Source organism: Ictidomys tridecemlineatus, chromosome 5 (assembly GCF_052094955.1).
Source record: "Ictidomys tridecemlineatus isolate mIctTri1 chromosome 5, mIctTri1.hap1, whole genome shotgun sequence".
Taxonomy (NCBI): Eukaryota; Metazoa; Chordata; class Mammalia; order Rodentia; family Sciuridae; genus Ictidomys; species Ictidomys tridecemlineatus.
In genome coordinates this window covers 134,684,921-134,704,146 of record NC_135481.1, presented here as the reverse complement: position 1 = coordinate 134,704,146, position 19,226 = coordinate 134,684,921, and the positions used below count along the sequence as shown (strand labels likewise).

General features: G+C 37.3%; 1 protein-coding gene across 5 annotated transcripts in view; it reads left to right on the top strand.

The window, feature by feature from the left end:
* The window catches only part of Pde8a (phosphodiesterase 8A), a 154,425-nt gene that overhangs the window by 26,733 nt on the left and 108,466 nt on the right, over nt 1-19,226 (top strand). The window contains exon 1 of one of the 5 annotated variants that reach the window (XM_021722921.3): nt 14,219-14,318. The exons of the other annotated variants lie outside the window; for them this stretch is intronic. Coding sequence (XP_021578596.1) covers nt 14,310-14,318 — 9 coding nt within the window. The 5' untranslated portion in view covers nt 14,219-14,309. Of the gene's footprint in view, nt 1-14,218; nt 14,319-19,226 lie in introns of those variants that run through there. 5 annotated transcript variants of the gene reach the window in all.

Below are 19,226 nucleotides of genomic sequence, written 5' to 3'. Positions count from 1 at the left end.
GGGGATGAAGCCTGCCTCTCCTGCCTCTGAGTAATCAGGTGGGACTCCACCTTAATGAGCCTCCAAGGCTTCCTGGGCACCAGCTCCCAGGTCAGCCTGTCCTTTGTCTTCAGGCTCCTGTTATGACAGTGGACAACATTATTAAAAAAGAAAGAAAAAAAGAAAGAAAACTAAAGGAAGTACTGCTTATGTAACTTCTACCCTTTTGCCTTATTCTTCCTGAGTGTATGTTGTATGATGTTAGTTAGGGAATGAGGACATTTAAAGTGGAGAAGGGTAGGAGAGTTGAAAAGTAATTTTTATTTTGGGACTAGGCAAAGATAGTCGAAGGAGCCAACCTATAGACTAAGTGTGGTGCTCTTCTACCTATTAATATAGCACAAGTGTTATAAATCTAGGCCTCTTTTCTTTTGAAAGTGGTTTTTCAAAAAAATCATTTTGGCGGGGCTGGGTTGTGGCTCAGTGGTAGAGTGCTTGCCTTGCACATGTGAGGCCCTGGGTTTGATCCTCAACACCACATTAAAAATAAATCGATAAAAAAGATATTTAAAAAAAATTTGGGTCTGTAGGCAATATAGAATGTTTTATAATTAGACCAGTGAAATTCTATTCCCACATATTTTCTATGACCTGAGAATAATGAGGTTATAAATCAATTTTTATAATGGGATTTGCTGTCCTAAAAGTTTACCCTTTGTAAAATTTAGGAATTATGGGGAGGATAATGATGGAATTTATGTAAAGGAATACACATAAGGATTTTAGTTCAGAGAGGGACAACTGGCCGTCACTTTTTCTTGGCCAATTTTCATCAAAAGCTTAGATTTTCTTCAGACTGTGGTAGGTTATCTTGTCTATTAGGAGAAAAGCCAAGTATACACAAAACAAATGTTATAAGCTGTTAAGAATGTATATTAGTAAGGATTGGAAAGTTGTTGATAATATTTACTGAAGTTGAAAATAAGCATATTCTCAGAGGGACTTCATTACCCTAGGTACATTTTGATTGCACGAATTATGTGACTCAAAACTCTATACACAACCAGAGAAGTGAAAATTTCTGCTCCATTTGTGTACAATGAATTGAAGAGCTTTCTATTGTCATGTATAACTGATTAGAACTAGTAAATAAATTTTAATAAGCATATTCTCTAACCTACCAATTCTAGTTTTACCAAAAGTCATGTAGTACTAGAATGTTCATTGTACTATTTACTCATACTAACTAACAACTAGAAATAATCTCATAATCCATCAAAAGGAGAATAAATTGTGGTGTAAGCAAACAATTAAATACTTTATAAGAATGGAAATGAAAGTACCATTGCTAGGTGCAGTAGCATGGATGAATTTCATAAGTGTTGAGCAAAAGAAGCCACATATCAAAAGATTATGTGTTATATGATTTGGTTTCTATGAAGTTCAAGCTCAGGCAGAACTATGGTGCCTAATTCAGGAGATGCTGACCTCTGGGAAAGAGGGATGGGTAGTGATTTGGAGAAGGTGTGAGGGCTCTGGATACTGGTAGTGTGCTGGTTTATTACCTGGTGGTAGTTAATACAGGTGAGTTCACTTTGTGATAATTCACCAGGCTATACACTTATATTAATCTTCAATAAATATATCTATTACCCACTCCCCACCCCAGTATGTACTGTACTTGAGTTAGAGATGTATGTATGTCCCTTCCGGCCTTAGGGACTTGACATGTGCTATCTCTTTCTCCTTGTCACCCATCCTTTGGGCAGTCTTCCCTGAGCAGTTCTTTCCCTCCCTTCTCCACACATGCTGGGTCCAGTTTGCCTATTTGATGTGCTGTTAGTGGCACAGCTCTGATTTCACCCATGTGAGTAGTTAATCTGCTTCTGGTGTGTGAGTTCCAGGAGAGTGGAGGCTGGGCCACAGTACCACTCACTGTGTTTCAGGTACTGCCACTGTGCCTACACTCATTGGTACTGTCAGGTGAATGCATCAAATTGCCCAGTTCCAGAGGGAGCAACAATTCCTCCCTTGTCTTTTGACTTCTAGTTCAGGAAAGTGAGAGCTTGAAGGAGCTGTGAAGTTGAAGCCCTGTGAAGGTTGCCTGGAACATTTTTGAGATTATCATAACTTTAATAACCTTAGAGGGTGATCTATAGGAAAACTCAGCTGAGAGAGAGAAGCAGTGTTGGCTCGTTGGTGTCCCTTAACCTAGTTCTATGTCCACTAGTCATGTTCCTGAGAATGAGTAGTTTATATATTATGACTTCATTTGTTCTGGCTTTTCTCATGACAATCCTAAGGTCAAGTTTATTTTAAGCCTGAGAAATATGTCCTGGAAGTCAGTTCCAAAGTCCTTATTTCCTTTTTCTTTCTTTTGTATTGAAGTATTGGCTATCCCCTTCATCTCCTCCCCCAGAACAGCTTTGCGAGTACCATGAATATTCTCAATTTTGCTCTTTACCTTAATGAAAGTTCTTTTCCAACTAGATATAGGAAAATGGCACATTCTTATTTACCATGCTAATGTGACAGCTTTTAGCTAAAAGCAATGCTCCAGTTAACCCAGTAGGAAGAAAAATTTAAGAAATACATTTACATTTAGACTTTATTTGTTGGATGATTTTTGTTGGGCTTTTTCCTTCTTGTGTAATGTGGTTAGGAGACATGTCTAGAGCCAGACACTACCGGTCCAAATCCTAGCCTTTTGGCAAGTCTCATAACCTCAGCTTTTTCTTATTTGTAAAATGGGAGTAGTTGTCAAGATTTAATTAATGTTTGAATGTAAAAATGGTCTGCCTAAAATATTATGAACATTCAATAAATAGCAGGTACCCTAAAATGGAAGATTCAACTTTATTGTTAGAAAAAGAATAGTTTAAATCTATAATACCTATTAAGATTCTAAAAAGTTGATTAGGCCTTTTTGTTTAAGAATATATTTGGAAATTAATTTTGGTAACTTAAAAATGATTATGCATACCCAATATGATTATGTATACCAGTTCAATCCCCAATACCAATTATACAGTTTACCTTTGAGAATTAAGAAGGAAGTATAATATCATTATATTGATTTGTATAATTCTTCCCACCCCATTTTGTTTTAGAAACAAGAGTGGAGTGGAGTGGGAGGTGAAAATTTTGGAGAACCTGATAAACTTCACCTCTTAATAATGTTTCCTGAAGAACAGCCCCATCCAGAATTTCACAGGAAGCTGGGAATGTTAATTGGAGCCATGAGTTCTTCATTTTTCCTTTCTCCAGAAGTTTTTATTTGCTCTGGTTTTAAGGGCTACACTAAATGACCCTGTATTTGTTATTGAGAAAAGGAAAGGCTGAGAAATGTTTTGCAAAGAATGGGAGATGGTAATTACATTAAAATGTATAGATTTAGACCTTAGCAACTTTGGTCCTAAAGGGTTTGATGGGGAAATTATAAGGTCATAAGGGCTTTGAGATGTGGTGGAAAGAACAGAGACTCTCGATATCCTGCCTCTGCCACTGTGCACTTTGAACAAGTTACTAACTTCTCTGGGTGTTGCCTTCCTAACTTACAAAATAGAAATGATAAATTCTACCTTATTGAGTTTTTGAAAAAATGTGATAATGATACTTTTCCTATGAGACAGTGAGATAAATATATGCTCTGGCAAGATTAAAGGAATTCTGTTCAATAGACTGATTGCAGAAGGATTGCAGGTAGGATGCCAACCTAGGAAACTTAGCAAGACCCTGTTTCAAAATAAAATAAAAAAGAGCTGGTGACATAGCTCAGCCGTAGAGTGTTCTTGGGTTCAATCCCCAATACCAAAAAAAGGAAGATAAAAAGGATTAATTGCAGTTAGTTTGTTTAGTATTATGAACCATTTCTTTGTGGAGAATTATAATATATGAAAGTAGAATAGTATTATATTTGTTGTATAACAATGACCCAAAATTTAGTGGCTTATAGCAGTAATAGCCATTGATTTCTCACTGTTTCTGTGGGTCAGGAATTTGAAAGTGTCTGGCTCAGAGTCTCTGTGAGGTTGCAGTCAGTTGTTGGCAGGGCCTACAGTCATCCTAGGCTTGACTAGGACTTACTTCCAAGGTAGTTCACTCACATAATTGACCAAGTTAGTGCAGGATGTTATGAAGATGGGTCATCTTCTCAGGGCTGCTCAAGTGTTCTCACAGTGTGATTGTTGGCTTCTCCCAAAAAAGCAGTCCAAGAGGTCAAGGCGATCCTTACAATGCGCTTTCTGATGTAGTCTGGGATGTTAGATATCATCAGTTCCACCATATTCTGTTTGTTGCAAAAACCTCGATAACTCAGTGGGGGTGGAAACCATATAAAATCTTGTGATAATCATCACATCTGTAGTTCATTAGTGATGATGTGGTGGCACCTGGTGATATTCTAATATTGTCATTCTTTTTTCATTTAATACTCCCCTCACTAATTATTTGATAAAGTTTGAATATCACAGGCAAGATAAATGCTTGTTTCTTGCCCTTTATTTACCAGTTGTTTGAATAATGGTTTGGCTTGCTAGCATCCTTAAAAGAGGGCCAGCTAAATTTTATTTAAAAATTTTTTGGGAAATATTTATTTTTTGGTTGTAGGTTGATACAATATCTTTATTTTATTTTCATGTGGTGCTGAGGATCGAACCCAGTGCCTCACACATGCTAGGTGAGCAGTCTGCCTCTGAGCCACAACCCCAGTCCAAGATGTTATTATTAAATCAAAAGATTTTAGCATATTGAGTGTTTTAGTCTGTTGCATTTATCTATATTGATAGGTACATTTATGTATTTATATCCCTTTATAATGAATGGTAACATTACATGTTGTATTTTTTACTTTTTCTCATTTAACAATATATTCTTGATCACGCCATAGCCGGATGTGGAGGCATACATTTAAAAAAAAAAGATATAATTCATTATACGCACCCTTGTAATTTGATGGTATTTAGCATATTCACAGAATTGCACAACCTTTACCACTTGATTCTAAAATGTTTTTTTAATCAAAGAAACGTTTTTTTTTTTTTATCAAAGAAACGGTGTACCCATTTGTAGTTGCTCTCCATTGCCTTCTGTTCCTGCCCTTTACTCAGGCCTGGCAACCACTAATCTACTTTCTGTCTCTTTGGATTTGCCAGTGGACATTTCATTTGCCAATAGACATTCATTTAAATGGAATCATTTAATTTCTGACCTTTGTGTCTGACTGTTTTCACTTTATATGATGTTTTCAAGGTTCATCCATGCTGTGGTTAGAAACAACTCCCATTTCTTTTTAGTAGTATTAGGAGTATAGGAGTATTCCACTGAACTGATCTGTCTGTACTCTAGTCAGTCAGCCCACATTAGAGAACATTTAAGTTGTTTCCAAACTTGTTATTAAATGACTTTTTACATCATTATTCTTTCATTTTTCATGTGTAATATTGCTAAATTTTGCTGAATTCTTTATGGGCTTGTACCATTTGGAATTTTTATCAGGAGCATTTCAGAAATTCTATTCTTCACTGGTCTGTGATAGAGTGGTATTTTATTATATCTCACTGTAGTTTTAGTTGACATTTTAGTTTATATTTTTCATAATCAAGAGTAATTGAACATCTTTTCATGTGTTTAAAAGCTTTTTGCATTCTTTTTTCTATGAATTATCTGTTTGTATTCTTCTAAATTATTTCCCTTTTTGGCTTCCCTTTCTGAATTTGCAAGTATATATTTTTCAGTTTCTTACATTCTTATTTTTACTTTAAGGTAACTTGTCATGCAAATTTAAATTTTTTATGTAATCAATTTTAATAAGGTTTTCCTTATTGCTTCTGGACTTTGAGTCATAGTAGGCAACTTTTCCTTACTCTCACATTATAATATATTTACTGTTGCACTCAATGAGTTTATTTTTCACATTTACTTCTCTGATCCCTTTGAAATTTATTTTGGCGTATTGATATGGCTGTGGAATTTTTCCCAGCACTATTTCCCCTACCAATTTAATATGCTTTATGATAAATTTCATACATAATTCTGTCCATATTTGGATTTTCTCTTTTAAGAGTCAGATATGTTTAGTGTACACCATTACAACATTGTTGTAATTATAAGGCATTTGTATATGTTTTAATAACTGTTAAGGCTAGCCCTTATTTATTCCCTTTTCAGTTTCTTCTGCCATTCATTGCATGCTTTTTGTTTGTTTTTAACAGATGAACTTTTTAATCAGTTTGCCCACCTCCAAAAAGAAAATTGAGATTTTTATTGGGATTATGTTAGATGTATAAATTAGTACAGGGAGAACTAATACCTTGATGATGATGTGTCTTCTTGTCTAAGAATATAGTATATCTTTGCATTTGTTTAGATCTGTTGTTTTAGGGGAGTGTTTTTACCATAGTTGTCCTTATTAAGCTTATGCTTAGATTTTTTTTTTCTTTCACAAGTAGGATTTTCTCTTCCATTAGATTTTCTAACTGATTTTCTTTTTCTAAAATAAATGAATCTTATTGATTTTTGATGTTTATTGTATAACCTGCTAAATTCTCTGATTTATAGTAGTACTTCTTTCATAAATTCTTTAGGGTTCCCAGACATTGTTGTAAATTGAGCTTACCTCTTTTCTAATTTTTAGATCACTAATTGCAGTCTCTTATCTAATTGCATTGGATAGTATCTCCAATACATGTTAAAAAGTAAAGAGGATAGTATTTTTTAAAATATATTTTTAGTTGTAGATTAATGTAATACCTTTATTTTATTAATTTATTTTTTATGTGGTGCTGAGTACCGAACCCAGTGCTTTATCACTGAGCTTATCACCTTAGCCCCAAGAGGATACTATTTTGATGTAAAAATAGTCTTGTTTCTAATTTTGTCAAGAAAATTCTAGTTTTTCCTCCATGAAAATTTACCAGATTTTTATGCTGAATAAAAGGAACAAGGAAGGAAATTATATGGAGAAAGTATTTATTTATTCATTTTGCTTCTTTTCAAAGCACTGGGTGAGATATACTCAAGAATGGTATTTTGCTGTTATTCATCTCTCAACTTTGTAGTGTAACATTTTCTCAGTAGTTGGTGAATTTTCAATAGTTATTATCAACTACTGATGACAAGGAAAATATTTACTATATTGAGGTAATAAAAAGTGTGGTAGAGGGCTGGGATTGTGGCTCAGTGGTAGAGTGCTCGCCTAGCATGTTGTGAGGCACTAGGTTTGATCCACAGCACCACATTAAAAAAATAAGTGAAATAAAGGTATTGTGTCCATCTACAATTAAAAATATGTTTTAAGAAATATGGTAGGATTCCATTACTATCTAATTTTAATTTTGAAAATGCATAGAAAAAAAGAGGTTTAACCAAAGCTCAGAGGCATTACCTCTGAATTGCCTTCTGAACACTTACTTAAGTGTTTATTTTGTCAGAGCAGGAAATACTGGAGGGACTTGCACATCCTCAGCTAAATGCTTCAGTGACAGCTCAGGCTCTTGGATGAAACTAGTAACTGCAAGGGATGGGAAAGGGTAATCTTCCTGTGGGTTTAGGAAGGAAGATAACTAGATATGGATGTGTTGAGAATCCCTGCCCAATAGAGCGCCCCCCCCCCCCCCGTGGTGGTGGGTGCTAATTCTTTAATCTTTTTAGTTTCTTCCATGTTTGAGTTTTATTCTACTTCTATAAATTTCAATTTGGTTTCAGGCCGTTGTTCTTAAGATTTAAAATATTATTTGCAACATATCCCACATAAACATGGTTTCGTGAGTATTTCAGAACAATCACTTTAGCTACTGAGTGAAAAATGAATTACAGGGGGCACAGAAATAGCAGTAGGCTAAAGGGCTTTTGCAACTGTTCAAAGAGGTAGTCTTGGTTTGGTGGAAAGAGTAAGCAAACTGGGGATGTGTTCTGGAGGTAATCTGTGGTCATGTAGACAAACTGTTTCATATAGTTTCAGGACAAAGTAAGGAGCCTATGTCGGATGTCTTCATCCAGAATGTCTGGCTGTTAACAATTTTTTTGTTGTTGATTAACATTCTGGCTTAAACTCTGTATTTAATTGTAGACCACAACCCACCAGTTCAGGGGCCACACTTTCAGCAACACCATTGTCTAGTATTTCCATCTTAGGGACAAGCCATGAATTATTTACTCATTCTCTTAGTTTTGGACATTTATGTGTTTAGCCTCCCTATCATCTTTATTTCTGTATTAGAAATAAATAATATTGGGCTGGGATTGTGTCTCAGCAGTAGAGTGCTCGCCTAGCATGAGCAGGACCTGGGTTCGATTTTCAGCACCACATAAATATAAAGGCATTGTGTTGTGTCTATCTACACCTAAAAATAAATATAAAAAAAAGAGTTAAAAAAAGAAATAAATAATACTGCTAAGAAATTCTTACTGATTCAACTATGTATGTATATCTTATAATTTCTTTAGAATAACTCCTGGAAACAGAATAAGGATTTTGGAACATATTGACGAATTGTTCTCTAGAGAGGTTGTATCCATTTACAGAGCCATATTTTTGCCATCCCAATTAAAAAGAAACTTTGCTTGGATAGCAAGTCATCATTTGAATATGTACTTATTTGATTATAGTAAAATATTTTCATAATTATTATTTATATTTTTGCCATATATTTTGTTTATGCTCTGGGAAAAAATTTCAGAAATTTTCTTGAAAATATTACAGGAAAAAAATCTATGTAGCAAATGTGTCACAATTATGATAGTTGTCACACCATTTGGGTGATAGATATATGAGGGTTCTCAATACTATTATTTTCATGTATGTTTGGAAACTTTCATTTAAAAAAGACTCTAAGTTCTTTGGAGGGCTTTTTTTTTTGGTGGGGGGGGTATCTGTTTTCTTTGGCTTCTCTGTGGCGAGTGTTGTCTTCTTGGGCCCTTTTACTGGTACACTTTAGATGGTGTGGTCTTTCCAGAAAAAGCCATAAAAGACAGGAAGAGGGGCTGGGGATATGGCTCAGTGGTAGCGTACTCGCCTAGCATGGTGAGGTACTGGGTTCGATTCTCAGCACCACATAAAAATAAAATTAAGATATTGTGTCCACCTAAAACTAAAAAATAAATTAAAAAAAGACAGGAAGAAGCCAAAGGAGGAGGCTTATTATTACCTTCTTATTTAAAATGTCCATGGTCATTTGCAAATGATGTGTTCTCTTTCAGGTACAAATTTTGAAGCATACCAGCTACATAAATTTGCTACTAAATCAGCTTTCTACTCTTCTAGATCCTGAGTCCATGTTTTGTACCCCATCTTCCAGGGCATTTACCAGAGTTATGATTCAGTCAATTTCTCCTTATAATATTCACAGCTCGGGGCTGTTGAAAAAACAAACAAAACAAAAAAGAAAAAAAAAACTTTTAAAATTTTGAATTAATTTTAGGCTTATTAGAAGAGTTTTGAAAAAATATAGTATAAATACTTCCTGCATTCTCTTTACTGATATTACTGAAATGGTATTTTACTATCTTTTATTATATCTGTATCCATATTATTATTTTGGACCATTTGAAAATGAATATATCTGATGTCCTTTTATAGTCTTTCAGTGTATATTTCTTAAAAACAAGGATATACTGTTAACAATACAGCTGTCAAAATCATGAAATTAACACTGTTATAATACTGTTATCTAATTCACAGACCTTATTCAAATTTGCCATTTGTCTCACTAATTTCCTTTATGGCTCCTAAGTCTGAATATTTGTGTCCCCTCTGTAAAATTTATATGTTGGGCCAATGCAGTTGTATTAAGAAGTGCAGCCTTGGATTGCGGTTATAGCTCAGTGGTAGAGCACTTGCCTCACACGTGTGAGGCCCTGGGTTTGATCCTCAGCACTACTTAAAAATAAATAAAAATGAAGATATTATGTCCATCTACAACTAATAAATATACATATATAAAATATATACATTTATATTTTATATATTCTATTATATATGTAATGTATATATAAATAATATATGTATAATAGAAGTGCAGCTTTTAGGAGGTGATTAGGAAATGAGGATGGGGTTTGTGCCCTTACAAAAGAGACAGACCTTACCAGACTCTGAATCTGCTAACATCTTGATCTTAGATTTTTCCACTCTCCAGACCTGTGAGCAATAAATTATATTGTTTATAAATTATCAGTTTAAGACACAAGATGAGCACCACTTATTCAAAATACTTAGGACCAGAGAAGTTTTTCAGATTTTGGATTTTTTTAAAATTTTGGAATATTTATATAGACTTCACCTTTTTGAGGGCTGTTATTATTATTACTATTTGTATGTGTGGGGAGTATGCATGTACATGGTGTTAAGGATCAAACCTAGGGCTCTGTGCATGCTAGGCAAGTACTCTACTGCAGAGCTACAGCCCAAACCCTTAATTAAAAAAAAAAAAGAAAGAAATTTTTTTTTTTCTTTTTGAGACAGGGTCTGTTATGATGTTCTGATGGCCTCAAATTCCTGGGCTCATGTGATCCTCCTGTTCCAGCTTCCTTAGTGGCTTAGTGGCTTCCTTAGGCACATGCCACTAGGCCCAACTTGGATTTTAGATTCTTGGCTTAGGGATGCTCAGCCTGTATTTTGTTAAAGCAGCACAAACTAATATAATAGCAAAAGAAAAATATTATTATTTTCTGATCCAGTGTCCAGTCCAGGATTATGCATTTAATTGTTGTGTCATTTTAGGTTTTAGTCTGAGACAGTTCCTCAGTATTTATCCATTGAGATCTGGGCATTTTTGAAGAGCACAGACCAAGTGTTTTGTATAGTTTTTCTTATGTTAGCTCTGTCTGATGTTTTCTCACTATAGATTCAGTTTGTACACTTTGGGAGGAATGTCACAGAGGTGACATTCTGTCACCTCAATGCATCATAGCAGAAGGTCCCTTCTGTCTGTTGGTTCTTTTACTGATGATGTTCCCTGCGGTCACTGGATTAGAATGGGATTTTTCAGGTTTCCTTATGTTTTTCCCTTCTGAAATGAATAAATATCTCGGGGGAGGGAATAATTTGAGACTATGTAAATACCTCTTAATTTTTTAAACTTCTACAACTAGTTTTAGTATTCATTGATTTTTGCCTGAAACAAAACTATGATGATTACCAAATGGTGAGTTTTAACTCCTGGGCAGCACTTTTTGACAGCTTGTCTTTTAGCTACATGGGGTCTGTCTCAAGTCTTTTATGGTTGAGATATACAGCAGCTTTATGGAAAAGAGCAGCGAGGTCTTAACAGTGGTTCAGACTCATGGTTGCTTCATCTGTCTTACATCTTCTTAGAGAAGATTTAATAATTGAGTTCAAGTCTCACCCCCTGCTTGATAGATTGGACACTGTTTGCCTCTGCCCATCTGCTGTCCTCTAGCTCACTCCTAATTTTGGTCCACTGCCAAGTTGAATGCAGGGCATTGGTGGAGGGGGGTGACTTGTTTTTCAAGTGTTCAGGAAAAGAGGAGAGCCCAGCAAAAATGAACATAGTAATACTAAACGTGTTTTTTTTTTTAAATGACATCTGTGACACAGATCATATCAAGTAGAATAAATTAGCCAAGGCTTCTTTTTTCAGAAGGGGCTTCAGTATTGTAGCATGTCATGGATTCTATATAGGAGTCAAGAGAAGATTTGCTCATTTTGTTGAATGGAAAAATATATGAATATATAAAAGGCAAAGTCATTAGAGGAAAACAAATGATCAAGATAGAGTTATTTTGAGGGATCTCTGAAAAGGTAAGCCTAGGTGATAAGATTAACTCTTTAGCTAGAAGGAGGACGCTTATTTTAGGAGACATTGTAAAGAAAGAATTGAATGCCATTATTTTTGTAGGTGATACACAGGCAAGAAGTTACTGCATGGTTTCCTCATTTTTTTCTTTGTGAAATAGGAGGGAGATCATATTCTTAGAGTGAAGGAGAACAGGAGGACATCATTGGTTAGGGAGAGTGTTATGAAGACTAAGTACATTGTCTGGGGCTCATCAAAGGATTTTCAGGCAGCTGGTAACAGAGACCATGAATTCTTCATGGCCTTGGTCCATAAGGCCACGTGATTTTCTCCAGCAGTGCTCAGCAGCCTGGGTGTAGAAGCAGAGGAAATGAACAGGAAGGTTGATTGAGGGTTGTTGCTTTGCCACATATTGTGGAAGCAGGAGAGCAGAAGGTGGAACAAAAGAGTATGGGAGAGGTGGTTGAGTAAGGTATCATAGTTTGAGACTCCAAGGTCTATAAAGATTGGGGAGTTGGACTGGGAGGAGAGAACACAAGTGAAAGGATTGGCCATCAGAGAATTAATAGGGAAAGAATAGGGTTCAGGATCGTCAGCAAGATAGATAGAGACTAGGATTTAGAGTTAAAATTTCCAGTGTGGGACACTTTTGGGTTGTGAGGGTTCCAAGTGAAGTGGGGTGGAGTTGAAGATTACTGAGGTGGGATGAAACTTGTTGACATTGCTGGCTGGACAGTGACAACACCAGGTTGATGGCAGGGCATTGGTGGAGGGGCATGATTGTTCCAAGTGTTCAGAAAAGGAGGAGAGTCAAATAAGAATGAATATTATATACAAATAGCACAAACAACCTTCAACAAAGGTGGAATTTTGGCTGCCAAGGAATCAAGGATTATTGGATCTGGAGACTTGCTGGAGCTGGCTTTTGTCTATAGCCAAAAGTTGGTAATTGGGTAGTTATATCATTTCTTTTTCCTATAACAGTCTTCCTTTCCCTCCCTTCTCTACCTGGCCCATTCCAGCTAGCCCTTAAAGAATGAGCTGTGAGATCACCTTTTCCAGGAAATCTTTCTTGCCCCCTGTGGTCTGTCTCTCTATCCCCATCATTCCTCATGCTTTCCTCTGACTTAGCAGGAAGCACACTCTGTCATCATCACTATTCTTGCCTCATTGAGACTGTAACTTCCCTGTCTTTGCATTCTTTGCATATATTTGGCTAAATAGTATGAAATTGTCATTTAGTAAGTAAATTTGTTCCAGTTTGTTATTCCTCTGCCTAACAGGCAACTTTCCTTTGTCAGTTCATCTTCAGTCTTAGTTTCTGAAGTCTCATGCTCCATTCTTAGTTTTGCTTTAGCCAAGTTCCATGCAGATAAACAGAGAAGTTTCTTTCTCCGTGGCCAACAAACATTCATATGGAACAGTCAACCTATTCAACCCTGCTTAGGGTTTTGTTTTGTTGACTTCCTTTTCTTCTGCATTTTTCTCTACTCTGTAGAAAGGGCCAAAAGAAACTTGGTACTCAGTCTTCCCCTGTTGCCCCAGTTTCTCAGCTCTTTGTCCATGGGTTTCAACCTCCTGTTGATTCTTACTGAGTTATCTAAGTGCAACATAGAAATCAGGACTCAGTCTAGTATTCTCCTTCTGTTGTGTCCCATCCCATGCTGGAGTCTTCTGGCTTAAATGTCTTGATGGGGCTGCTATTGCTTCTGTGCTTGTCATTCACTCTTTTCAAAAGTGACTTTAGTTTACCAGTTGCTCCAGATACAGTTTTCCGGAAACTTAATGATCTGCATGCATTATACATTAAAAAGAGCACTGAACAACAGCATATCCAGATTTCAGGTTTATCTAAAATAATAGTAAAACATTTCCCTTTATTAGTTGGGGCAGACATGCTGTGTGTAAATCAGGTAAGTTAGTTTGGGCATTTTCAGTAGATTCCTGTTCCCCTTCCTAGCTGATCTTCTCAAAAGTTGTTTGTTCTTGTCTTTGTGGTCACCAAGAAGGTAATGAAAGAATGCTCTTCACTGTAAGTAATGCATCAGATCTCTTCTCCTTGAAGACAGATGAATTCTGGTTGCAGGCTTCTTCCCATTTCTCCTCCTACTACCCCTCTGAATTGGACCTTCCATTTTGAGGGGCCCTCCCTGAAGTCAGTTCCCTGAGATGACCTACTTTCATGAGGAGCTTGCTTTAAGAATGTTCTCCTCCTTCAGGAGCAGGGTTCCTCAAAGCCACCATTTCCATGTGTTCATGGGGTCCTGTGCAAGCCATGCATTTTTCTTTTCCAGGGCCAGTTCTATAATTATAGCATGATTAGTGACATTTAAAGAAAGAAACCCCATGAACCAATTTTACTTAAGTTGTCTGGTCTGCTGAGCACTCTGCATCCACCAGAAATGCTTCTTACTCCCCTCCTCCTCCCTTTTTAGACTCTGGTAATCCTTTAGCAGGTTAATCTGAGTTTATATTTAGATGAAAGTTATCCATTAACAGAAAAGTCTGAAACTGAAGAGGGGCTGACAGCCTTGAAGGTTCACAGGCTGTGTTTAGACCAAAAAGTCTTTGCAGAACATGGGGACTGTAAGTATCTATTTTGGTAGATAGTATGCAGGAGCATCAGATCAGCCTCAGAAAGCTGGGAACTTCTAGAAACTCAGGCCAGAACAATATGTCCTACCTTCATGCTTCAGGTTTTGACCCCAGTGGGTCTCAAACCTTTCTGATGCTGGTGTGTGTGTTTATGTGTGTGTGTGTGTGTGTGTGTGTGTGTGTGTGTGTATCACAGAACCCCACAGTCTGCTTTGCCCCATTCCACCCTTCCCATCTGTTACCAACTGCAGAAATTCCAACCTCATCTGAATATGTGCAGACTTTGTGGGAACTCTGTACCATTGAATGCCAGGCTCCAAATATTGAATTAGAGTCCTCTGAACCAGTGTTTGTCAAACTGCCCACTAATGAGTCATGATATTAGGTTAGCAGGTTATATCTAGTACTATTGTTCTGGTTACTATTGCTATGAAACAAACCACCCCAAACTGAGTGGCATTAAACCATAGCTATTTTATTATACTCATGGATTCTGTGGGTCAGGAATTTGGGCAGGGCATAATAGGGAATAGTTTACTTGTTCCATGATAACAGGGTGTATGTGTGTGGGGGTGGGGCGGGGTATTGTGGAATCATTTGGAGACTGTTCGATACACATTTCTGGTGCCTGTGCTGGGGAACCTTGAAGGCTGATTAGATCAGTTGGGACTGATGGCCAGTGCCTGTCGTTAGCCTCTTCACATTGTTGGGGCTTCTCATAGCTTGGTGGCTGGGTTCCACGGAAGCCTCTAGAGAGCTAGCTTTTCAAGAGCCCAAGGTATATATTTACATGACACTTAATAACCTTGCTTAAGAAGTCACATGATCTTGATTAGTAGGAGCTTACCCATATTCCAGGGGAGGGACATAGGTTCGTTCCCACCTTTCAATGGGTGGAGGGTCAAAACATTTGCAGGTGTTTTGAAAACTGTTAACTTTATTTTAAAACAAGATATGAAATAACAGTGCTTCATGTGTAGTATGAATAAGTATTATAAGACTTGCATTTCAATTGTAGTGTGTGTCTGTATATTCCCGTTTTTCTTTCCACAAAAAAATTTTTAATTGCTTAACTATAGCTAATTTGGTTTAATCTCTTGGTACTTTAATTAATTGGTTACAACCAAAAACCACTTAGTAGCAAAGATCATAGGTATTGATTGTTCTTACATGTAAAGATGAGAACCTAAGGAATTGGTTGGATACTTTTGCTGGGACAAAAGAAGGACCTCTCTTTTTTGGACCCATTTTCCTTGCCCACTAGGAAGCCTTCAAGGCTCTGTTGGACCAGACTTGGAGATTCTTTGCACTGCAGAACAGGCTGGGGTGCAGACCAGCAGTCACAATGTACCTCAATTTTGGCCTAATCTTTGCCAGTTTCCTAAAAGCATAGAAAACAGATGTGAAATAAGAAGGGCATACTTCTTTTTGCAGGCAATACAAAATTCTGAAAGCATCTGGAAGCAGAATCATGACCCATAATAGATAGCACCCTGCCTGAGGAAGGTGGTGTTTGTGGTAAAACAATTTCCAGGAAATTGGTGTGGAAACTGAAAGAAAATATTGAGATTGAGGTCTGTTAGAAAAGACATACTTGTTGTCAAAACTGTTGCCTACCATGTATGAGGCACTGGATTCGATCCTCAGCACCACATAAAAATTAGTAAATAAAATAAAGTTATTGTGTCCATCTACAACTAAATTTTTTTAAAAAAAATTTTGAAGACTATGCAAAGGTAATCTGCAAAGGATATCATTCTGGTATTTCATTTAGGCAACCTAGCCTTCAAACTCTGTAAACAATGGCTGACATTTTGTCATTTTTTTTGTTTTAATCATAGGTAGAAGGATTCTCCCCAAACCAGGATTCTTTTCGAATGTCCTAACTTTCCATTAAAAGACATTTTCCCAATAAGTTAGTGTTGGCTATAGTGAGAATCTTGTATTTCTCTTACTGCCATTCTCTTCCCTGCATACCTTGTATTTATTTGAAAGTCCTTCAGGTCTGTTCTGTTCTCATGAGTCTTTGTTTGTTTGTTTAAAATAACTTTGTTTAAAACTTTAGAGTATCATTCAAAAATTTACAAAGACAATGGGCAGTTTCCCCCCTGCCCATTTTTTTTTAAACCAGAGACTGTTTTCTGTGTTTATAACATCCATTATGTTTTGCCTTATATCCTTCATTTTCTTCCCAAATATATAGCATTTTACTTTCATTTACTGCTTTTGTGCTACTGAATTGTTTGTTTGTGTTTGTGAGAGAGAGGTGGGGAAGGGAGAGGGAGAGGGAGAGGGAGATGTGCTGAGTGAAATTAGAAGGTACAGTAGTAAAATGCAGCATATAAAACCTGGAGATAGAAACTTTTTTGGTGCCTGGCTCCACTGGACAGTCCTGCCAAGCCGTTGCCAGAGCATTTTGAAGCTGCATATTCTGTCATTGTTCATCTCTGAGGGTTAGAACTGTCAATAATAAAGCATTTATTGCTAAGATGCTACATACTCTTCTTACATTACAAGAATTCTTGAGGAGTGAAGTTAAGAATGGTGATTTGGGCGCCCCTGGGACAACTTCTCTCTGGGTATCAGGTGGTAGCCATGTTTTCAAACATCATTTGCTCACATGGCAATGTCAAAGGCAGGCAGGAAGACTCTTACTTTTAACAGGGAAGAAGAAGTATCTCATAAAACCTTTTCCCTGTCAGCGGCCCTTCCCTCCTGTCCTACTTCCCAGGGGTTCTGCACACTGATGCTCTGCTGCAGAGAAGGCTGAGCAGAAGCATCTAGTGGTCTCTGCTACTATCAAAGGTGAGGGTGAAGAAAAGAATGTAGGTAAGTGACCTTTAGAGGCTGTCACGGGTGTGATTCTCCCTGATGTGGGGCTCTAGCCTCTCCTGTTAGTCCACAGGTGAGCTCTAGCTATACTGAGCTCACATCTGTTTGAGCTCTTTCCTTTGTGATATCCTAGAGATGTTTCAGAATAGCTCCTATGACTCTGCCTGAGTTTTGGCTCCTGCTATGTCTTCAGTTCTTTGAACCTGTGCTGTGGTTTTTCTTGCCTCCCTATCCCTAGCCATAGTCACTGGTTTTCCTCTCCTGTGACAGGCAAGAATTAGTCACTCACTTTCAGCACTGGCAATGATCAGAGTGGTGGGTATAGGATCACCTCTGCCTGTGAGCTAGCTAGGAATATTCGAAATGAACTTTATTGTTTTAACCTGGCATTTGTGCCTGGACACTTGAGTTGCTCACCTGACTGCAGCATTCTATCATCTGACCCCGCCCACTTTGCAGCCTCATCTAATATGGAATCTTCCATCTCAACCACACTTGGCCTTGTAACTGAGCTTCCCTCGAACTCCATGCCTTTGCACATAATGTTTTCTCTTTCTAGAATGTTCTTTATACCTAGCAGAGCCCTGTTTTTTCTTTAAAATTTACCTCAACAGGCATCACTTTACTGAAAATTTTTGTGATTTTTATTCTTTCCTTTAGGCAAAGTTAATTAGTTACCTCTCAGTCTCACACTGTACAAGTTTTTGTTGTTAAACATTCACAAAATGTTGTAATTGTCTGTTTATTCTTTAGTCTTTCTATATTTATCTTCTCTAAGATGGGGATCCATATTTTTATTTCTATAATTTAATACTCTGTAGGCTTATTTCATAAAAGATACTCTATAAGTATTTGTTTAAATGAATGACAATTTCACATCTGAATCTGCTGATTTAATAGCTTTTTATTCTCCTTAGATAGGAAGTTAATATATATTAAAATATTCAGTTATTTAAAACTGAACCTGATAGCCTATTACTTTCTTACTTGGCAGTAGACTGAGGCCTACCCTGGATTAGCAGCTAGCCTAAGGCCACGTGATAATGAGAGGCGGGCTGGGACCAGACTTCCAGATCTTCATCTCTTATTCCTTACCTTCCAGTTGTTAACACCATCTAACTAGCTAGATGAGGGAGATTTGTTATTAGAAATGGCGTGTGGTTGTCAAAGGCTTGTTTTTTTCCTTCCTCTCTCCTGTGCTTTTGAAACTCTCTCTGCTTGCCAGAGTCCTGTCTAGCATTCTGTTCCCAACCTGATTACTGCCTTTTCTGACCATCTCAATTAAAATATCCTGCAACCTCTTCTGGGTTTCCACAGCTGGTTAACACATGAGGCTGTGCAGTACAGTGACTGAGTGAGCCTTGTGGGGCACCCCCGCCTGGGTCCAAGTTCCATACCCCTGCCTACTAACAGTGTGACAGGTTAGCCTCTCAGAGTCTGCTTCCAGATCTATGATTAGGAGTAATAATAACAGCTCCTACTTTACAGGATTGATATACAGTAAACAAACAGACATCATGGGCTATCATTGTTGGTGGTGACTTGCTTGATGACTTGATGGAGGCTGATTACTGGCCTTGTCTCATTCCAGGTCTTGTGCCTGATTGCTGGTTTGCTGAATCAGGGGTTACCCAGTTTTGTAAGGCACATATCCCAACCCTCAAACACTTGTTAGAATATTTTTGTAAATAACATTTACTTATAATTTTGTTCCTTGGCATATGCTAGTGCTTTGCCATCTGGAGGTTTGTTCATTTGTGTAGGGGATGTTTCTTTGAAAAAGTTGTTTCTAACGTCTGCTGAGGGAAAGAACAGAATGTTTTTTCTCCTTTCTTCACAGCTACAACCAGCTTTGCAGTTTCTTGCTTGTATAGCTCTAAGTCTCTCCTAATTAAGGAAATGGATTAGAAAAGACGGCCTAATGAAAACTCAGACTGCAGGCAGTCTGTACAAGTCCACTTGCTTGACATCACAGCTCAAGCTCACCTGTTGATGTGAAAAGGAGTGGTCTGTAATTATCTTGACTGTCTCCCTGATTAATGACCTGTAGAGACCGTTCACCAATGG